The 23,769-nt window shown below is 37.4% G+C and overlaps 1 protein-coding gene across 2 annotated transcripts in view; it reads left to right on the top strand.

The window, feature by feature from the left end:
* Positions 1 to 10,345: 10,345 nt before the first annotated feature.
* The window catches only part of LOC102195656 (myosin-binding protein C, fast-type-like), a 25,823-nt gene continuing 12,399 nt past the window's right edge, over positions 10,346 to 23,769 (top strand). Inside the window, exons 1-3 of one of the 2 annotated variants that reach the window (XM_005748480.2) lie at positions 10,346 to 10,463; positions 15,512 to 15,526; positions 17,362 to 17,382. In XM_005748480.2, coding sequence (XP_005748537.1) covers positions 10,442 to 10,463; positions 15,512 to 15,526; positions 17,362 to 17,382 — 58 coding nt within the window. In that variant the 5' untranslated portion in view covers positions 10,346 to 10,441. The remainder of the gene's footprint in view (positions 10,464 to 15,511; positions 15,527 to 17,361; positions 17,383 to 23,769) is intronic. The other variant, XM_005748481.2, reaches the window with a different exon arrangement.

Below are 23,769 nucleotides of genomic sequence, written 5' to 3'. Positions count from 1 at the left end.
CAGGACTTGGTGCCTCCTAGCAATGTTATCCTGAGAGTTATGCTACTAAAAACGAGAAAAAAAAGTCAACACCACATTTGAAGCATTGATTATGCTGCTTTCATTGTTTGTTTCACTGATTACTTTCTTACATTACAAAGTCCAGTAGATTTCACTATTGGTGTATTTGCTGCAGTGGGGTCAGAGGCACCCTAAGAGCAGAAAAGGGGTGACATATGTATACGTTTTCCTTTAATATCCAAATTAAAACTCTATACTGATTAATTCTGCATAGACTACAACATGTAAGTAGTCTTTAAGATATCACTGCATTTAGATTTGACATCATTTCCATGTTCATGCTCTTTTTCTTCTTAGAAGAAAGGATAGTAGATTAGTGACACTGAGACAAATTGTTTGCACTGTGTAACACTTCTTTGTAAATTGTTGATGCATTTTAAACACCAACTAATATTTAAGAGATCATCATTTTGACTGCATAAGTTCCTCTTAGCAGGGTAACTGACAGTGAGCTTTAGCTGATCATCACGATGTGTAAAAACAAAGTAGATTCAGGAAGTTACACAGCATCAAGTGGTCACAACTGAAAGACAAAAGCTTCATATGAATCTCAAATGACACCACATATTTTAAACTGTACAAATTCCTTTGTTTTCCTAAGATAACCTTGAACAAGCTACATGATATTCTAACAATAATAATTTCTCTGATCCTGGGATATTACAGCTCAATTGTTAACTTTATAACTTTTGGTCTCTTTTATTGGCAGGTGACTAACTAAATAGTTACTTCTCCTTCCGCGCCTTGAGATCTTTCACCTCCATCTCCATCATTTCATGTTTATTAGTGCTAGTTAAATTTGGTGCCAATATTAACTTATTTTCATATTACATATCTTTCATATTTTTAAACAATTTTAAAAATGATTTGGGTCTAATGGCTTCTTAGGAAAGTAGAATGTGGTGGAAACTAAACTGTCTGGTTTACTCTCTGTGGCTGGTTTCTCTGACGCTACGGTGAAACGTGTTAACTTTTTTTTTACAGTCTCAGCAAGCAGCAATATTTATAGCACCCTTATGCTTGACATCGGTAAGCTTTTTTTCAGTTCCTCCTTTTTGTTCATGCCATGCATAATAGCCAGCTCACTACCATCTTGTAAACTTTTCCTTTTACTCTTTCTAATCCCTTTCTGTCACAAATCACTCCACCTTGCCTGTACCTGTCATCTGTACTGTCCGTTGCTTTGAATGATCACCTCCAGATATTTTAACTTATCTTAGATCAAACATATGGGTAATGTTTGAGGTCTTCCAACAGTGATATGGACTAACTTGGAGAAGACTGAATGCAATATAAAGGACAGGCAGTGTGTTCTGAAATGTAGCTGTGTGGCTGACCACATGGTAGTGTTATTGTGAGAGAAGCTGAGCTGACTGAACCTTTTAAAAGTGGTTTCTAGGAGATGTTTCAAGAGTCAAACTTGTTTGGAACATGATAGAGCATTTCAAAAGTTTTTTAGTTAACCTTAGGAAAATAATACAAAATATCAACAAATCACACAAACATGCAAATTGGGACAAGAAAACAGGGTATCTGTTGATATGCTTTGTCAGCATTGGATGGAATATGTTAAATGGAGAGTCAAAAGTATGTTTTGTCCAAAAGGTTACACTGTTAAAAGTGGGAACTCCACACTTTTTCTCTTGTATTGGAGTAAATGTTTTCTTGTCTTAATGAATCGAAGTGATACTAAACAAGACTAGAAAAAGTTCATGTGAAAATGCAGCGTGAATGCAGTGTAGCGGAAATTATCTGCCGAAAAAAGCTGAAAAAGGAGAAATATCTGCTGAGAAGAGGTGTAGAAGCTGAACTGTTTGCTGAAGACAGCTTTATTTGAAAGGGTAAAGTGAAGAGTGTCGAGAATGCAGAACGAGCACTAGCAAGGAAGCTGTGCAGCAACTGCCACGAGCAGTAGCGGCCCTAGCCTGTTTGGCGTCCTAGGCGAACACTCCCTCTGGTGCCCTGATACCCTCCACCCCACCCCCCAACCACACATAAAACATATTAAGGATTGTACATTAACATATTTTATTGTAAAAAACTGTTGTCAGAACCATACTGAATTTAACCAGAGAAACACACATATGTATGAAGAGAGAGAGAGTATGCAAACAGCTAACAAACAGCCGTCATAATTCGTCATACAATGAGAATAGGACAAATCAACAACTGACAATCACTAATTAATATTGTGCTGAACACAGTCCGAAAGGTTCAGTAAGCTACATCAGTATGGGCTCAAAATGTGGTCATAAATATTTTGTACTTGTAAATCGGTTTTGTACTTGTAAAAAAGATTTGTATGTGTAAAAAAAATTTGTGCGTGCTTAAAAGAGATTTGTATGTGTAAAAAAAATTTGTGCATGCGTAGAAAAGATTTATATGTGTAAAAAAGATTTGTGTGTGCGTAAAAAAGATTTGTGTGTGGACTTAGCCAAAAAAACCCTGCAAGTTACAACTACGAATTTTGACCCTATTTTTCTTCCTTTCATCTGATTGGTGAATGTCATGTCAATCACAAATGTAACAATCCAATCAGAGAACAGATGGGTTTGGCTGTCGGAGGGGCACTTCTTTGAACTGCAGGTCCTTGAAGGGTAATTTCTATATAAATATCCAATAGCAGTTAGGTCCCCTTACTTTCAGCAGCTGTTGAAAGGATAAAGTTGTGGTATGTCAGTGGTTAGAAATACCATTATTACTTTAAGATTAGTTTAACATAACGTCAGGGCTGACCCGGGACCATTGCTGTGAGTCACAGCCCGCAGCATAAAAGTCCTTTCACATCTGACTCAGGATGTGCTGCTAATGCTAATTGCTAACTAAAAGCAAAGGATCCAGAATTTGTTGCTGGCTGCTGGGCTCTGTGGGTTTTTGCAGCAGCTCTACCTGTACTAGATGCACCTGCTCCTTGTCGTTTTTATCGCTGACTTTATGTGAACTACAAGAGTTTCTGGTTTTTTTGCTAGTTCTTCAAATGTTCAATAAAAACATGTATGCTAATTCATAACGAAGAAAGCTTTGTAATGAAGACTGTCATTTCCAAAACACCCCCCTGCGTCCGCAGCGCTGTTGAAAAGGCTGTGGAAGTCCCTGTATTAAACACGTAGTCCTGTGACACAAGAATCACCAAACTCGGACGACCACAGACTGTTTTCCTTCGTGGTGATGAAGGAAAACGCTGGGTTGGCATGTAAAAGGGCATTTATTCCCTTCAAAGACCTGCAGTTCAAAAAAAGCGCCCCTCCGACAGCCAAACCCATCTGTTCTCTGATTGGATTGTTACATTTGTGATTGACATGACATTCACCAATCAGATGAAAGGAAGAAAAATAGGGTCAAAATTCGTAGTTGTAACTTGCAGGGTTTTTTTGGCTAAGTCCACACACAAATCTTTTTTACGCACACACAAATCTTTTTTACACATACAAATCTTTTTTACAAGTACAAAACCAATTTACAAGTACAAAATATTTATGACCACATTTTCAGCCCATACATCAGTGTCTACTGTCTACTATCATAGCCAAGTGGCTAACAAATGTAAACAGAAGTTTTCACTATCCCTACTATTTAATGTTCTATCTCGGTTGTGGTCAGTGCTATCCTCTATGCTGTTACCTGCTGGGTCAGCAGGTTGAGGGTCACAGATGCCAACAAACTAAATAAACTGATCCTAAAGCCCAGTAATGTTGTGGGGATGGAGCTGGACTCTGTTAGGGTGGTGTCTGAGAGGTAGATGTTGTCCAAGATAAGGACAATCATGGATAATACCTCTCACCCACTCCATGACATGCTGGCTACTCACAGGAACACGCTCATGAGAGACTGAGATTACCAAAAAGCACCACGGAACAACACAGGAAATCATTCCTGCCTGTGGCCATCTCCCTGTACAACTCCTCCATCTAATACACTGTAAACACTGCAGTAGTTACACCCTTTTTACACACGCTCTTTTCTACTCTGTAATATTCTTGGCAATTTTCTTGATATTTATTTATAATCACAGCTGTCAATCCTGGATATTTATAATTGAGTAATCTGTATATATTATTGATATTTCTTAAATGTCTAAGACCTGTAACATAATGTATTGTTTGGAGTTTTATCTGTTACTGTTACTATTTTTACCATTTCTTCTTGGAGCAACTGTGACCCACATAATTTCCTTAGGGATTAATAAAGTATTCTGATTGTGATTCTGATTGTTTCAGGATACATAACTGGAGCCTCATCGTCTCGTCTCTCTATGTACTGTACTATATGTAGCGGAGATGACAATACAGTTTACTTTGACTTCAGCAGCAAGCAGGCGCACCGAAGGCTCTCGCGCTCACTTTTCGCTTATAGAATTTCGAAAAAATATCAATTCAAATTATAAATCTGTATCATTATGTCTCGTGTTTGTTGGGTTTTATTTTATTTTGTTTTATTTTGCGGGTAGGCTATTAGATGCTGTGAATCCCCTGGCGCCCCGCCCTCTCCTCTCTGTGCCGCAAGCAGCAGGCGCACGTCGCAAACGGAGGGCGCCCTTACTCCCCGCAAATGGGTGATAGAAAACTGATCCGTGCCTATGCCATCCCCAAAATTCGCTGGCATGATTTCAGGGCAGCATGAATACGAGCGACTTTTTTTGCCCATGCCCTTGATGCCACCCCCACCACAATGCTGCCCTGGGCAACCGCCAGTATCAAAAACCGCTACTGACCACGGGTAGGACTCGAACCTGTGTCGACCAGAATCAGGGCAGCCGCTCATCTCAGTGAGCCAAATCAATTCACATTCCAAAAAAGAAATATGATGACACAAAAAATGTGCAGGGTGCAGAACAACCTGAACTGTCTGCTGAAAACAGTTGAAGAAGTTGAAATCATAAAAACTTTGCAGAATTTTAATAAAATAGCAGAAATATTAAACAACCAAAACAGTCCGCTAAAACAAGCTGAACAAGCTGAAGTTCCATTCAAAGTAGTAGTTGCTGAAAGGTGAAAAATTGGCACAACATGAAGAAGCTGAACTGTCTGCTGAAGTCCATATTAGAAAAGTTGCTGAAATCATAAAAACTTTGCAAATTGTAATAAATTAGCCAAAATCCTTACCAAGCAAAACAATTCGCTGAAACAAACTGCACATGTTGAAGTTCCGTCAGCTTGAAGAGTCCGCTGAAAACATGCTGCCATGGGCAAGATTCGAACCCGGGCCTCACGCTCTTAGAAGGGCTGCTCAAGTCTAGGTAATATTGATGAGACCTCATCCACACCCTTCTTCCTGGGCAACTCTAACTGTAGGCTGCCTCCATGGGTGCCGGATAGGTTTAGATATTTAGCATCTAATGTCGGAAATATTGTATTAAAGCCTTTTGTGGGTGTGACTTCAACAAAACACTATTTTAACCCCATGTAATAGTACTTGCATTTTCATCTTGGATTTTAAACATCTTTTCTTCCCTGGCAGCTCCAGGACCATTGCATTTCATGTATTAAATCATTTTTAATAAACTGTGCTTCATCAGCATGAATGTCCCATATTTGTCAATCTGTAATAAAACTGGTTTGTTACTGCAGATGAGTAATTCCCCAGAGAGCTGCAGATCGTTCTTACTATCTTACTATTTTAATAAGATAGATAAGATAAGATAAGATAAGATAAGATAAGATAAGATAAGATAAGATAAGATGCCTTTATTAGTCCCACAAGGGGAAATTTCATGTTAAGGCTGCCGACCTATTGCACGCAATGGCGGCGCCATCTTACTCTCCGACCATACATGCATTAAACAAAAACATCACATGGGGAAGACAGGTCAGAGAGGTATAACAATGGAAAATGCACCACATGAGGAAAGATAAGGAGAAAAAATAACTCCCCCAGACTGAGCTCCAACAGAGGGTTCAGTTTGAGAACAGAAAAAAAAACCTAGCACATGAAAAAACTCTTAATACACCAAAGAAACACATGACAAGCAACAGGGGTGGGTAAAGGGTGAGAGACAGCCAATATAGACAGTGCATCCGGGCCTGCAGCATAAGCGCTGGTCTCCTTGATCCACCGTCAGCATCGGAGGGGATTTCTCTCTCTTCACCGTGTGTCAGATTCGGTAACTTTCTGAGATCTCTGGCTCTGCTGTATGACTCTTTTCAGGTATTTGGGTTTAAACATCAAAATAATATTGGGATAGTATATTCTTTAAAAAATAATCCAAATTGTTTTTTGCTACTGTTGGAAGGCTTCAGGACCTTTGGTGCTCATGCATTGAGTGAAGACACTCTATAGCAGCTTGCAGGTGCTGTGGAGGCACCTGTCTGTGAAATACAACATGTGACAACTCTACAGCTATAACCATCCATCCAAGGAGGCTATCCCAGCACTGCGACAGACTGGCGACCTGTCAAGAGTGTACCCACCTCTCGCCCTATGGTGCTCTAATGACAACTAAATGGACTAAATTAAGTGATGCAGATTCAAATGTATATATTGCGAGACATGATTTTTGATAAGTGCTTTATGGCTTCACAAAACATGAAAAATGCATCAGATTTTTATTTTGGAGTTTCACTTGATGTGCAATCTTACTGCAGGCCCACAATTATTTTATTGCAAGAAAATGCTCACATTTGTTCAGTCAAATGCACAAAATGTACTTAAGTTCAGGCTGTGAATGTTATGTATTTGTATGTATGTGCTTTACCATAATAAAGTTAAATGTAAAACGAAAGTAAAGTCTAAAGTATTTGTTTGTGCTTGTGTTTTCAACTGAGCACCATCATGCAAAATATCTTGAAATTTGAATCTTGATAGGATGAAGCCCTTGCAATTGAGCTGTCCGATGGACATTTAAATTCACTCAAATTACTCAAATCTTTCATAACTATCACTGATGTACTGTCAGTACTTTCAGTCACCTGAGTTGAGTTCTTCCTAGTTGTATTTCACATTTCTTAATATTACCACAAGATGGAGCCATCATGCCATACATTAGCCGGAGGTTAACACAATGAAGCCTTTAACCAATAATTTTGCAATCATTTGCTGGGATTGTGTCAATGTTATGTAAAAATAGTGGGATTATAAAAAGACACTTTGAACTGGAAGATACAAACTCAGACATTTTAAATGCCCCAAGCTGTTGACATATTTTCCAGATGACTGACTAATGACTCTGCTAATGAAAAAATATTGATATCAATTACATTTAATTTAATTACAAAACATTTCAGGCAGAAAATGCCATTAGACTTATTGAATGTAGATGACAGAGTGTTCATTATGTGAATACTTGTAACATAAACCTTCATTTGTCTTAAAGGTACAGAAAATATGGGTTGCTCAGATTGTATAGTATTAAGACACCCCGTGAAAATAAATAGATTTTAAAAAATATATATTTATATGCACTTAAAGTAGGGAGTTACCATAACAAAATAAAATAAAACAAACCCTAATATATTTATATTGCCCACCAGGCAGTGAAGTAATTGGTCAGTCTTTAGCGTAAATTACCAAGCTGCTGCAGTGCAGGGAAGTACTGCTACTGAATTTTATGTTTAAATTAAGCCATCTAATTACAGACGGTATAAAAAAGATTCTGTTCCTGTTGCTTTGAAATTAATTCAATGTGCAGAAGGAGTTAGAAAAAAAAATTCATCTTTAGGCAAATCTTTTGGCACGACAGCCATAGATTACAGTTATTTGTGTCTTCAGCAGTAACCACGGGGCTCCTCATAAAAGCTTATCAACAACTGCAAGTCAGACAGCTAAAGCAATAAAATCTGGTAAATCAGAGTGATAATATATTAGCAGATGTTGAAAGATGTGCTTTTCTTTCAGGAGAACGAAATGCAAATTACAAATTACATCTGCGACTGTCGATCAGTAAAAGTCCTTAGATAGTTCAAGTTTCCCTCCGTTTCATTCTCTTATCAGATTGTTGAGAGTATTTGAAGAAATCTTGTATAAGTTTAAAAATTATTGCTGTGACACAAAGTCACGAACGTCAGAATCATCTGCAAACTTCTGTGGCTCTAGCTTAATAAAAGGGGTAATATTAAGTATGTCAATATCTGCAATACAGTTTACACTGTTTAGATAAAAACAGTGAAGCATGCAATTCAACATGTAAGAAGGTGAAAAAAACCTAACAGGAATAACACAAAGCCATATAAGAGAGCATCCCCGGCCTCCTGAGGGTTTTGTCAGTTTAACAGCTGTTGAATGCTAGAGGCATGAAGTGGTAATTTCAGCATTTCTTCTTAAATGCTGCATCAGCTAGAATGCTTTCAATTCAAAATTTAAATTTCTGCTTGCAGACACTGCCTCAAAAACTCTATCACATATTCCTGAATAATCACTGACTAATAACATTAGCTACACTGGGTGCTGAGTAGGAAGGTTTATTTTCATGTTGCCAATTAATCATCTCATCACTATTTAAAATGCTTTTTGCAGCGCTAAACTGCGCAAAGTGTTCTCTGAGAAACTTAATATACATGCTGGACTTATCTGTCTCTTACTGCGCATGCACACAGTCATTCTAGCTGCCAAGCGCAAACTTCTTTGTAATTTTATTTCTTGCATCAGGGTTATTTTAAACAGCACAGTCTACTTTCCATGCATGAGCTTTACTGTTCACCACTTACATGCTGTTATCATAGTGCAAGGAACTGTACTCAGTTATATCAGCTTTTGACATTATAAAGAGTTTAAAAAAACAATTGCTTCAATATTTTGTAAAATAGGTATCAGCATAAAGATGCCCTGTCCAAAGCCAAATAACCATACATCAGATAAATTACCTGAGTCCAATGATCTTTTTCCCTTTCTAGAGATATGCCAGCCTCTACTGCAGAGTAGGTACTAAAGTTATATTAGGTTAGGGACCACCTGTCTTACCACTAGGCTATCTAACTTGCAGACAGTTGGGCCCACGGATGACATTCCTGTCCCTTTCAGGGATTCACACTTTGACCCCAGGGGCAGAGGTCTTGTCTCCAAATTGACTCTAGCTGATGCATGCACATTTCTGATAAATGAAGGAGGAGAAGGCATCCATTGATGAAGATATATATAGTATCTGAATCTATACAAACAAATGTATGGGAAAAGAAGATGCTGCAAAGGGTAACTCTATAAACCCTATAAAAGCATGCTGCAACTGTTCACACCAACATGTAAGCTTCAGGTATTGACCTGTATTTTAAGTGTTGCTTTCAGTTGTCTTGAGGAAAAAGAAAAGCCACGTTTTGGAGCACTACAATACAAACTAACATTACTTTAGATGACAACATGTTGGTACCTTTGCTTATGTAAGAACTTGAGCGCAATTCTTGAGGGAAATAAAAGGAGATGGCTAATGAAAGGAATGTTAGCAAAGGGTTAGCTTAGCTTAGCAGAAAAAAAATAGCTTGAGCCTCTCAGTAGGGGAAAACACCAAACACATGCTACTGCTAATAAAGAAACCACAATTTTTTTATGCTTACTTTATATGCAAATTGTCTTGATTTTATGAAATTAAAGACAAATTGTTTTTCCTTTTTGTTCTATCTTCGTGCTAAGGTAAGTAGCTTCTCTCATATTTAAAGGAAAGTAGCTTCTCTCATATTTAATGATTTTGCACTTTCTCTAATTGTCTGCTAGAAAGCAAATGAAGTATATTTTCTAAATATTCTTACACAATCTTATAAGTAGTTGTACTTAGTGTAAAAATTTGCAAATTATTTAGGTTTTACAAGGATGCAAGGCTAGATGATTGCTAACTTGTTAAATTCTGAAAAACTGTAGGCATCTATCAAATATATATAATTTAATGTATGTTAGGTGCATGGTCAGCCATGTATTACCATATATAGCTACATAGCTTACATCTAAGGGAGTACAGCATATCTAACAAAGTATTAAGTGAGGTAAACTAAACCTAAAGATAATCTTTCAAATGCTTGTTGATCTCAATTTTAATGTGAGCATAAAAGGTGATAAGTGAGAGATTAGTCTGACACTGCAAGGAGCTAGATAAAGTGTCAAAAACTTAATCGCCTAGTACTCGTTTCAGTGTATTCTGTATGTGTCCAGCAAAGTTTCAAAAGCTCAACAGGTTTAGTAAGCCTATTAATCTCGTCATCCTGCAAATGTGACCCTTTTCAACATCACATTATCCTCTTTTGTCTCCACCTTAACAAGGTGGAGACTCACTCTGGGTGCGTCTCTTTTTGAACTCCCCAAGGGTGTCATATCTCCAAAACTCTTCGCTCACTGGAGGGCGTGGGTGACTTGAGTGCCAGGAAAGCTTTGAATAACAGAAAGAGAGAGAGGGGAGAAATAAAAAGGAAAAAAGCCCCACAAGCCCTCAGTCTTCCAGCAGCAAACAGAAGACACAGGAATAACCATGCCTGAGCCAGTCCCTGAAGGTATGCAGATACTTTTTGTAACATCATACTTCATTGTAATTAGTTTAGAGAGTTTCATTATACTGAGGTGTGTTGACTTGAAAAATATAAATAACAGTAAATTCACACGAATGTTGTAGAAATTAATGGATAATATGAATTGTTCCCTATATTTTGTTTTCATTTTTTCAGTGTTAAATATATAATCATTACATAGTGCACTAAAACTGAGAAATTTTATTTTAAAAATAATATATGCATATTTATTTACACTACACATATCCTATAGGTTGTGAAAAACAAACAAGAGTACTATGAAAGATGGTTTTGTAGTATTTTGTGCAGCATGTCTGCTGTTATGGCAGAAAATACAAGCAGATGACCAAACTTAAATGAGGTGAAAGTGGCTTTGGTATTAATGTTATAGCTACTGGTGAGACTGATATTTGAACCCGATATTAATATTACAAAGCGATTCCTACAAAATATGATGGAAAATAGCCATCATTTTTTATTTATAAATGAAATAATTCACTATTGATACTACGCATTTGTCAAGGATATTCCCATTTCACCTGTCTGCTTTCTTGTTATCTGTCCATAAAGAAGATTTGAGACGGAGTAAATAATGACGTAGCCAGTTGTTATTACATCACTAGACTGAATATCTTTATGACATCGGAGCACAGATTGCTTTCTTGTTGGCTGAACTGGCAAGCTTCCAGCTGCAGCAGCTCCATAAGCAAATACTGCTGGAGCTTTACGTGAGTCCTATATGAAGGTCAGCTTGTGTCACTGTAGCTGACTCACTTCATAGAACATATACACAGTACTTGTTTTCAATGCAGCATTCAGGGTAAAAAACTGTTGTTGCTATTATATATGATAATCTGCATTTTGGATTATGTAATGCCCAATAGGATAGGGATTTGACATCCTTGATTGCATCATGCCTTCTCATATATAATTGCCTGTTGACCTTCACTACTATCTTCCACATTGACCCATTCAGTATCACCTTAAATCAACCGACTAAGCTGATAGCAGGCTCAGGTTGCAGACAGTCTCAGTTGCCCTGATAGATCTCTTGGGATAGCCGAGTTTTGTAGGGCAAGATTGTGCTGACGGGTGTTGAGCCTCCCAAACCCTTTCCCCCAAGGGGTCTCCCGCTGACCACATTGTGATAGTGAAAGTCATAGGCTTTGCTGGAGTTGTTCACACATTATTCTTAATTCGACTGTGTAATATTTGATTCTGTTTCCCAGCATCTGTCCTTGCCCTAATCCTTTTAAAGATCTAATCATGGCCCTTTTATTTTTATCCCAGAAACCTAACCAGGCACTGCTGTTATTCACCATATAGAGCCAAAGTGTTATGAATATGATTCCACTTTGCATACTCTGCCTGCACCACCCACTGCTCTGTCATTCCAAGCCAAACTTAACTGCAAAGCTTCAAATACAAAGATCAGATTACCTGGCACTTTTTCGTTTTTAAGCTGTGCTTGGTGCTTCTAGGAAATATTTGACGAAATATATTTTTTAAATACTTTCTCAACTAATACTCTTATTGAAAAGAATTTTGGTGACATTTTGTACCTAGCGTGCAACACCACTATTTACCCACAAACTGAATTACCTTTCACATTTCCACATTAGTTCAAAGATTTTCTGTGCTACTTCACTTAACAGCACTCAGATCACACCCTCAACTAACAGCTAAAAATACTCTGCAGTAAGCCCTGACCTTTTCTACTTTCATAGAGTTTCACACACCCTGACGTATCGGGTTTTGCCTAACAGTTTTGGAGTCCCGGCTGAGATAAATCATTATGTAATCTGTCATTTTCACCTAAAGAGTTCCTTCTTGGTCTTCAGGTCTGATGCCCTCTTTAATGTGGCACTGCTCCAGAGCAGTCAGTCAAGTGTGTGACAGTTTTCTAGTCAGTGGTTGGAAGCAATGGTATGATCCACGGTCATAATTCCTTTCATCGCTGTGTCCTGATGAAACACGATGAGCGCAAGCTGAATCAAAACTGCTCTGTGAAGTTTCTCCAATCCCTCCGCGCTGTTTATCTTCAAAAGGGTTCAAAAACCTCAACTTAAAATGATGAAATGATTAATGTCCACTTGGCGAATGAATACATTTGTCTTTAAGTCACTCTTGATAGCAAAATCTGTGATTTCATAATCCATATAGTAAAGTACCACCACTAGAAACCACTGTCACTTCCTCACTGAGTGGCAGAGCTTTCATTAACTGCATATATAACACAATAAGCAGCTTAATCGTCAAAATTTAGCAAGCACATGCAGATATTGTGGCATGAGGCAAGAAAGTTTTTTTTTTAATCTTTCCTGGCAGCAGTGCTGAAGCAAGACATCAGAGAATGTGTTTGACTGCCTGGTGCAGGGGAAGGTCCGGGTTATCCATTTATTATCCATAACCATTCACCACAGTCATTTGGACGACTTCTGCATCAGCTGATGGAGGAATCCAAGCAGTGCATTGATCCAAACTGAATTCAAATAGCAGCAGCAGTGACGGGAAAATTCCCTCTGAAAGTAATACAGTGGCATTCCACAGCTAGCTGTTCAATTTCCAGGCCCCAGAAATCAATTCCTTCAAAGTAAGATGTCCGTGAGTATGGTACAGCTAGCGCAGCCCGTGTTATTATTTTAACATGTTATATGTTGTTTTACATTATTTTAGTATTGCAGACATTTGACACTAAACAATCATACTTATATCTAGTTTATGTCAGTCATTAAAAATGACTTTTATCCTCTGAGACTTCTCTGAAACTCTGTGTCAGTGTATCAGTGTAAAATTATACAAAGCTGTTTTTGTCAGTCAGCTACATTACGGTATATGTTCATATGCAAAGTAGTTCAAGCATATCAAAATTTACAAGGGGTTTTCTGGCATCAAGGTGCTTTATATACATTGGCAACTTATCTCTGTGGCTGAATTGTACCTATAAAAGTATGCAGAGCTGTAGAGTTGGTTAGTCTTGTTCAGATTGATTTATTTTTTGTATTGATTCGCAAAAGAATCAATACAAAAACTTAGAAGGCAGAGATGGATGGCAGTACTAAAGAGAAGCGACTTTCAGCCAAGTTTTCTGAAGCTGTCACTTCAAGTTAGAAGATTTTGACAGAAGTGGACAGACAACTTGTTTAAATGGAGTAATCCTGCCAGTTTTTTTACATTTTTTGACCATCTGTGTAAAGTTGGTGTTTCTGTTTGACAAGTAATGACAAGCTGTTAGGAATTTTTAATAATGCATGAAGTGTAGTACCTAGTTAAACCTAGTTTTTACTTATCCCCAGGTATCCAGTGTAGTATAATCACCTAGAAATCACAAACAGCGACTACAGAGATGGAGTTGAAACTTATTACACAAATATTACTTTCACAAAAAGCATTCTAGGTCATCAAAATTGGGTTTTAAAAGTATCCTAAGTATCATAAATACAGGTCTGACTCTTACAGAAGCCAAACTCTTTGAATATAAGTCAACAATTCAAAGAGTTATGATTTTTTATAACACCCCCTTGCCTCTTGACATACGTGCATTAAATAGTGTGACTTCACACTCTTGAGAACAATGTGTCGGCTTCACTGACACATTGTTCCAGTAAACAGTGTCACTTTCTGATCTCTATGCATGTGTGAAAATGCGCCTCTTTCCTGTCACCTCTGCCAGTTAAAAACTGTCTTTGTATATTATAAAAATCTTTTTTATAATATACATCACTATGGGCTAATTTTATAGTTTCTTTCTTTGATTTTGATTTTTTGTTTTGCTTTGCAACCACTTTTCCAAAGTGCACAATGTCTATGGCGTCAGGTTTGCGCCACAGACACTGTGCACCAAAATGTCAATAATTGTGTTTGTCATAAGGATAATGTAAGTCTTGTTCTTTTTTTAATATACTTGTATATTAACATCTATCAGCGCATCTTCAAAAGCCTCCTAATTATATGAGTAGCAGAACTGCACATGAAACCACCGAAAGTCTCTGAGGGGACTATTTTGACTGTGAGAAGCAGCTGTTCAGAAGTTCATTACACTGCTTTATCACAGACTTGTTGAAGATGATCAAGATTCTCGCTCCATGTGGACTTACATAGCAGATGCCGGTGCAGATTTACACTCAATGCAGGTCTTAAATCCTCAAACAGGATATATGAAGTATTAAAACCAAAAGCTTGTTTTTCTCTGAATACTATTTCAATTTCCAGCTTCTTCTACTGAAAAAACATTATCAAGCTGTCTCATTTTTTCCTTTTGTTAGCACAATGTCATATGAGATAATGCAGTTGTAGCATTAAATATAATGTTGTTATGAGGCATGCAGGCATGTATTAGTATTGTATTCTACACATTTCAGATCTTTTAAAAAGAGAAACACAATAAATCATGATTATATTTTCTGTCACAACACCTGTTTTATCCAGAAATTTACAACATGTGAACAGTAAACCACACCAGGTCAAGTTGGAGTGGCTATTCAAGGAAACTTTGTGTAGCTAAGAGAATATGGTATGACTTCAGGGAGGTCATAAGATACCATCCCTGGCCTTTAGCAGCTACTCCAGTGACCCCCAGCAAGACACTGTGGAAGTCGGGTGTATTATAAGCCTCTATTTCCATTGACAAGTTGCTTTTACCATATTTAGGCTTTAACAATCACATTGGATGTGATTGTTAAAGCTACTTTTTAAAAAGTGGCTACTTTGTATGCAAATTGTATCTTCTTACCGTATGCCATATTTAAAATTTACATTCTGGGATTAGTAGCTTCACTAATAAATAAGATACATGGTAAACGTCATCATTTTGTAGAAAGCCATTACCCTCAGACAAACAGGACCTTTAACCATCGTCAGACTAGGTGTTATTAAAGATGCAAAACAGTAAGTCTACTAAAGATATCGTTTTCCCTGAGAGGAAGGATCCTTTGAAAACAGATAAAGGATTCTTAAATGTAACAGATCACAGTAGATTTCTATAACTTCTGAATATATTTTTCTAACCCTTTTCCCCTTTTTGTGTTTTTCAGAGAAACCAGCGGTGGGTAAGTAAACTGCTCCACAACTGACCTTTCGCGTGTCTTACATTATCACATGGTGACATGATTATAGCTCTCACATTTTCACTTTTCACTCATATATCATGTCAACTGCATGTATCAGACAGAGGCAGGCTTCAGCTTATAATGGCGTGTAATCAGTGTCCACTGATATTATTTATTCATAAACTTTTTATCAAGCGAGTGAGCATCTTCATTTTATTCCTGCATGCCTACATGCGACTGTGTGGTCTCTATTTTTATCTTATAGTGTTTGAGAATATTTTATGAAATGCATTATGAAATTGTTGTTTAACCAATGTCTTCAAATTATGTAGCCATACAGAAAGAGCTCTGGCAGAAGTGCTTTGGTTTCCACAAGCCATATTTTAGTGTGGCCATGTGTCTCTAATGTTAGTTTTCCTATGGGACTGTCATGGTTTTATTTTTTATTTTTCTATGTCCAACAAACATCCACTAATTGTAGCCCCAGTGGAGGCCGATGAAGAAGAAGAAGAAGGACAATGACTTTCTTTGCTTCTTTTTTTGAGACTTTTGAGGATTTGTGCATTGTTGATAAGTGACACAGAGTGGGTTTGAGTTGAACTGAGTGTTGAAAAATGCATTTTAACTAATCTGTAAAACTAATTACCTGATGAATACAGAACAAATGGTTTTGCTATTGCTAGATAATGAGTTGAGCAATTACTGAGTCAAGAAGACAGGCCTCAAATTCAATCACATCATGAGACAACAGGAAACTGCTGAATGGAATAATGAAATTGTTGTGCCACTCCCATTTAGTGTGTTTGCGTTTTTTAGCTGGCCTATCACATCTCATCGCCAGAGCTAACTACAAGCAGACACTTTAATATTACACTGTGATTATGTAAAATCAAGGAAATTACACCATGTTATCTGCACATGAATGCAGTGTATGTCAAAGCAACATGCTTGTTTGTTTATATTCATAACCATTCTAATTAGAAATAATCATCGTCTTTACTCCTTCTTTTGCTTTTCCTTTTTCAGAACAACTGTTCTTTTCTTTGTTAATATGAATAGTTTTGGATTGTACAGAAATGAACTGTGTGTGTGAAGCAGACAGGACAAGCTGTCTTTGAGGATTTTAACATAGTTCATTGACTGACTGCAACTGGATGCATTTTCCACATCTGTAGACTCTGAGTTCTCACTGTGACCTTTGGTTTGCATTTCACTGCAGGCATGGACTGTATGAGTTTTTGTGAGTTTTTGGTTTTGTTACATTTGCAGCGTTTCCAGATGTAACATTTTCCAGGTCTCAACATTTGTTGTTATTAGTTACTTAACCATTATTCATTTTCCCTCTGCCACATCCTGAAGAAGATGTGGTGGTCTATTAGTGTCAGGGAATAATACACTATAAGGACTAAAGTATATCCATTCATCCAGCCATTCCTTTCCTTCCTTTTATGTAATTCAGGGTCACGACACAAAAGCACATAAATTATATAATAAAGTATAAAATCAAGGACCTAGGAAGGACATTTCTTACCTCCTGGATAAACCATGATCAACTGTAAATAGTATTATTGCAAAGTCGGGTCGAGTAGGGTCACCGAGTTCTGGGATTGTGCATGAAAGTTTCCATAGCTCTCAGTAGCTCCCGAGCTCCAAATCTCCTCTGCCATGAACATCAGCATAAAAACTGCGCACCAGGAGCTTCCATGCCCTGTAGGTGTAATGTGTAGGTGCCCCAGTGTCTGTCTGATGTACAAAGACATTCTTTTTCACTGCACGTAGTAACTATTTCTAGTGTATATTGGAACTCCAAGTTAATGTCCCTTCATTTTCCTTAGATGCACCTGCTGAAGATGGAGGTAAGGCAGAATCGTGGGAATGAACTGACACAGAGGCACTAAATTTACCTTGAGTGTTATATTTTAATGTATATGCCTGTGGTATCAATTTAATGTCCTCACATATGAGTTCATATGTGACATAATGTGTGACAGTTACAGTATGTGCATGATTCCTTCAGGTTGCTAGTTTGTAGGTTGGTCTCAGGTGATCCTCGTAACTTTTTGTTGTGTATTCTCGAAATGGGCTAAATCTTCTTTTTTTCACAAAGATTTTTCTTCACAGAACTAAGCGATACGTTACCGACTGTAACATATCTGACTGCTGTGCTGTTATGACATGAATAACAGGATTATTCATTTCACATGTTGTGATGATTTTTCTTACCTGACTCTTTTTTTTAATACACTTTATACACATATACCTTATAGTATATGTTATGTGTGAAATGAAAGAGGACCTACTATGCTTTACTTTTTGCCTCGGTACATGGTCATGGTTTCAAATACCGAGGTCACCATATGTACATGTAAGCAGAGCTCGCTAAACTGCTCTGCTATTAGATCTGTATGATGTCATAGGAAGGAAATACACTGCTCTGGTAGTGAGCACACCAGCTCCCACCTGCTTTTCAAATCTTCTTCTTGCAAGGATGAGTTAAGCATTAGAAAGTTTTCTTAAAGGGAGGAAGGTGTTAAAAAGGGAGGAGGAGCTGACCAATGTGGCTGCACCAAGGCCTAATTTGAAATGAATGAGGGTTGTTTTGAACCATGAAACATGTGGAGCCACTCTAGAAGAGTTTGAAATAAAGCTGGTAATGAGCATAATAGGTCAATTTTAACCTTAAGCTTTATATGCTGAACATGTGAAACACATGTAGCGTGTAAAACTGAACAGTTTTGTTATTTACATCATTTAAATGTATGTTTCTATTTCTATCTACCTAGCAACTCTGAATGTGTTAATAGGAAAATATTTGAATTTGCACATTCAAGGTGGATTGGATGTTAGCGAATTTTAATGAAAAATGTGACAGTGCATGGTGCTTGTGTTGCAGCCATGTTGCTGCGTTGCTTGGTCTCTGTTGCAGCAATAAGTGGTTTTTGTGCAACAATAAGCATTTTTGCTTCATAGCTGCTTTTTTCAGTTTTGTTTGCTTCCTTGTCTGCAGCAGATACAGAAACTGATGGAGATGGTAAGAAAAGAGCAGCATTTTATATTGATGTGTTTGCTGAAACTATAGTTTTCTAAATCATCTGTTTGAGTGTTAAGATTAATATCAGTGAAATATCGGTATTATGTGCTAGTCAAACTGTCACATAATATATCGTTTAGTGAGCCTGGGTCCAGTTTATTAGATGAAATCATTTGATTACTTCAGTTTGGACAGATTTAATGCTTTTTAAAATTTTTGGAGGTTATTTGTTTTCCTAGCATTTGCATGTGCCTCATTCTGTCTGTAAACGCAATTCTGATAAAACTATGTAGAGTTGGGTCATGTTAACAGTCAACAAATGTTTTTCTTACATCCACCAAGGCCTTCAAAATAAACTTTATGATTTCTGGATGAAAATTGCCAAAAAAAGAAGTACAAATCTTAAAAGTCTTGTCGACAAAATATCATGTAAAGATTTCACCTCTGACCTCTCCTTTAACATCAATAGTTTGATCTGAAGATCAGTCATAATTATGCTATACAGAGCTATGCTTTACTTTGACCTCCAACCTCTTCTTTAAGTTCAATTAAGATAAAAAGTTTCATAAAATGTATTTTTTTCTTTAAGTTTGTTTAAAATTCTACAGCATAGTTATTATCCAAATATTATGTCACATTTGACCTCTGACCTCATTTTGACATTTCACATCTGCCTTTCTTTCAAGTTGCCTTTAAATGTGCTATATCTTTAAAGAAAGTTAGAAATATACTGTAGTATAATATTTGTTTTTATTCACGTCCAATTATTTACAAATTAATATCTATTAGCCATTATGCGCTCCTCCAAAATATTTATATCAAAATACAATATTCCCCTAAAAGAAAACACTGCCTAGAGAGGGAGCTGCATTGTTGGAGGTTTTGTGGTGCTTTTTATTTTTTCAGTTTTACAACATATATTATTAAAACCAGTTGGTTGCATACAAAACTTCTTTGGATTGAAGTTGTTTGTACACAAGGTTCTTGGTCTGTGATGAGACTGCTGTCTGCCAAGACAAAGTATCACTCACTACAGAGCTCATAAAATGTGCATGAAGCTGTTTGACCAAAATTCTGTGGTATGCCACAGAGCTCCTCTTGGGGATTATAAAAAGAGATTCTACTTCTCTCAGTGCTTATCAGCCATAAGTTTTAAAACAATAACCTAATATTGTACAGTTTCCTCCGACCTGTCATGGGATAGACTTAGCAGGACGGATTCAGTTACCTTCAGAGATCCTGAAGGCACTTGAATACTTTGCTCCTGTCAGGTATAGTAGTAAAGTGTGAGGTAGGGTCTTCATAGTTTTGACTTGTTTTCTGGGTTCATCCCACAGATGTTTAATCAAACTGGGAACTATGGAGTTAACACTCAAAACTCCAATGTTTAATTCATGAACAAATTTGAACGTTCTGCTGTATGCAATGTTTGCCTGAAGGTTTGCCACTTCTGTCAGGTAATAACATTACCATAACTTGTTCTACTTTGTCTGCAACAATGTCGATTGACGGGATATGTGATACGAGTCAAACATGTACACGAATGACACATTTTCTCATCAGAACATTGCCCAGAGCGCCACACTATCGCCACGGGCTTAGCTATTTCCCATGGTGCAGGATTCTAACTTGTCTTCCCGAGAGAAACCCAGACAAACAGATGGTTGCTCGTGGTTTTTTCTGTTTTTCACACACTTTTCACTTTGACTCACTTATTAGGTTTAGGGACTAAATGCCACATATTTATCTTTAGGTAACTATTTGGTTAAGGTTAGGAAAAGTTTAAATTCACCCCATCACACTAGATGGGAGTGACAGGCACAAATATTTGTGCATCATCCATCACCTTAAAGGGCACGTTGTGTCTAACTGCATGGACCAACCTTCACTCTGTAAGTGAACCTTGGGTGCTAGAAGGTTGTCCTTCTCCTGAAGTCATTGGTTACACTTTGTTTGGCAACCCACGACTGGATCCCAGAATGCTGTCATATTGGATATGTTGAAACCCAGTCAGCTTGGCTCCTTTTTATTTTCTCTTTTCTTCTCTGCCAGCAGTATGTCATCCTGATATGTCAGATCATTTGGTGCCTAACATATCTAATCTCTTGATAGGTGGGAGTGTACAGAGATAATCATGTTATTCACTTTTTCTCCCAGTGTTTTTAAAGATGGCTTGTCTGTGTATCTATCTCAGTAGCAGCTTCAGAAAGAGAAAACACTGTAGGCACCCTAGTGTGTGACAGCGTTCTTATGTCATTCATCCATTTCTGTCCCCTACTGGTGGTATCCACTGATGCTACCAGACAACTCACAGACAAATTATTTTGTTTATGTTCTTTCAGCAATTTAGAATTTGTTTCTCCATGTGAAAATTATTGTCTCTCCATCTGTGACCTATGATACCAACCCTCTTGTGCTTCTGTCCCTCAGGCAATTTAAACAATGAGAGTGGAAACACAGCTGTGGTTCGTGTGCGGCACTCATTGGGGCACAATAGCAGCTGTTGCTGTTAACGTGCCAAGTGTCATCTGATGTTATGACACTTTTTATGGTTGCTTCTCAAATTTAACATCATGCTGTATTAGGAAACTGTAAGGAGAGGTCAGGTAGTGAGGTCATCCAAGACATTATCAAACGCAGTTCCTCCAGAGAGCGTGTGATCTGCATATAGGCTCATGTCTTGTCAGCTCAAAGGATCTGAGATGTTTGACTAACTAAACTTCGTTAAAGTGTCATAAAGGCTAAATCTAAAAGTGTTGCTACAGCGCTGCAGCTCAGGTTTTACAAGAAAAATTTAAGAGCTCTTGATACAAAGCTGTCCCCATCTGCCTTAGTGATGCCAGAGTGATCAGTTGAACATCTGCTCTATTTTGACTAACTAGATGGAGATTGCATGGAATGGTTCTGGAAGGGTGAAGGCCCCAGGGAGCTGAAGGTTGCTAATTTCTTGGTGTACTTTTTCAGACGTGTGCAAAATGTCCAAGACTTGCTGTGCTTAACAGGGAAACACAGCACTTATAAGGGTTTTCCTTTTCCAATTTGAACATCTATGTGTTCTTAGTATGAGGTAAAGTGCAGCATTAGTGGCAACTGAGAAATGTAAACTCTTTCCTGCGGTGTATGTTGTCATATGTTAGGAATATGTTTGGAGTTAAGACTGGCAGACTGGACCTTGGGAGCGATGCCAGTATTACCAGGACGATTGCCAAAGTGTTTCTTTTTTGGACTGTTGGAAATACACAGATGATGGACGTGGAGGTATGCAAAGGAAAGATGAGAAGTCACAGACTCTATCAAACGTGTCAAGACTGTTTTGTGTCCTCACAACAAGGCAGCCATGTAGGGAAGGCTGGTTGCTGTGCTGAATCATACCAGAAAGTAGTGGCCTGCCAAGCAAAAAGTGGGCTAGAGAGTCAATATGAGGTCATGAATAATAAATTGGGCACCTCTATAAATTTCCTGTCAAATGTGGCCAGCGGTGGATGTATGACCACAGCTTTTTCCTTTCCTACCATTCATAAGTGTGCATCTCCTCTGATGTCATGAATGCCCATCGCTGAATATGGAACTCAGCAAGCTACTCCTGCTGTGACAACATTTGCCTAGAGGGAGGAAAGGTACATTGTACTGCAGATGATCCAGACACAGCTCAGCATGGCACATATATAAGAGAAGAAAGGGTAAGCTTAGTGGTAGAGTGTGAGTGGGAAAAACTGGAGCATGAAACAAAGACAAAAAAACCTTGAACATGTGCAAAACCTTCAAAGGGAAACATAAGAACCACTGATCTTAAGCTGTCGGCCATATTTTACCCCAACACTGGGAGTACAGTTTCTCATCATCACCATCGTCCACCACGAATCCACCAAGCCACACCATTCTGGTTAGCAATAGAGACAAACGCAGCCAGGATGAAGATAGAAACAGAGGGAATCTGAAGAAATGTACCAAAATCAGCCTAATGTAGAAGCTATGATGTCTATATCAAAATCTAGACTAATTTATCTTAATAATTCAACATAATGTCACTAAAAAATTTAATTTTTTCATCCTCATTAAGTCAGATCTGAGAAGTCTTTTTTTTTTTTTCAAAGATCAATGTTATTAATATATCAGGCTGAAAAACATCATTGACTCAACACTGTGGCATATGGCTGAGTTTGTGCACTGATTTAGTCATGCAGTAATTACTCAGGGCATTTAAATTTAATTTCAAAGAATCATCAGGGGGGTCAAATATCTTTTGTATAGAGTCCACATTTTAAATATAGATTTATAGATTTTAAAAATATTTTCAGGTCTGCCATTTCTTTGATCCCCTGTCCTGGCTACAGAAAGTTTATTCCACTCCTCTGAGTTGAGTTTGCCTTTAATGTATCTCTTAAGAGTCAATTTCTGTGTGGGAAGTGCTTATCATACCAAGGCTGTTTAAAGCCATGCTCACAGGGGTATAATGTGTGGGGGGATTATCATCACTTGGCCAACTGCAGTTTGTTTCGGGGCTCTCGTACTAGTAATGGATGTCTGCAAAAAAGTTACTGCCAATTAAAAAAAAAGTATTGGAATCCAACATTCCCTTGGCTGAATTTATTGCAACAAAATTTATACTAAGTTTATACTACGTATTAGATTTATAACTTATAAGAACAGGATATAAAAATAGATTTTTAAGTTAAATCTAAATCACACCTCAATGATTTATTTGGTGAAGTATGTGAGATTAATGTTGTCGTTTGATTCTATTTAAAAGCAGTATATAAATTATAAATTCAAGTTCTTTTAATTTTTGCATTCAACATTTATTCACATTTAACCAAGCGCATTTGATCAACAACACCTGGTTGCTACTTACCATCTTAATTCCCATAGAAGCACTAAGGTGGCGCTTAACAAATTGCTTCTGCTTTTTAACTTACTTTTTACAAAAAAGTAAGTTAAAATGCCTTTTTAAATTATTATTTATTTAATTAACAAATTGTGGGACACTATAATATGTCATTAGTTGTATTTAAATAATTTAAGAACCTGATATGGACTGTGTTATTTATAATTATTATTATATAATAATGTCCTAATAGATAAAACCTTAGCATGTGCTTTCTGTATCACTTGACTGGACATCACTTCTTCTCAGTTGACCGCTGTAACCCACACCTGGATTCTGATCTACCTTTTTTCCCATAAACACTTGAGCTTTTTTTTTTTTTTTTTT

The sequence above is a fragment of the Pundamilia nyererei genome, unplaced genomic scaffold (genome assembly GCF_000239375.1).
Source record: "Pundamilia nyererei isolate P.nyererei 1_Seehausen unplaced genomic scaffold, PunNye1.0 scaffold00223, whole genome shotgun sequence".
Classification (NCBI taxonomy): Eukaryota; Metazoa; Chordata; class Actinopteri; order Cichliformes; family Cichlidae; genus Pundamilia; species Pundamilia nyererei.
This window is presented reverse-complemented; position numbering and strand designations above follow the sequence as displayed.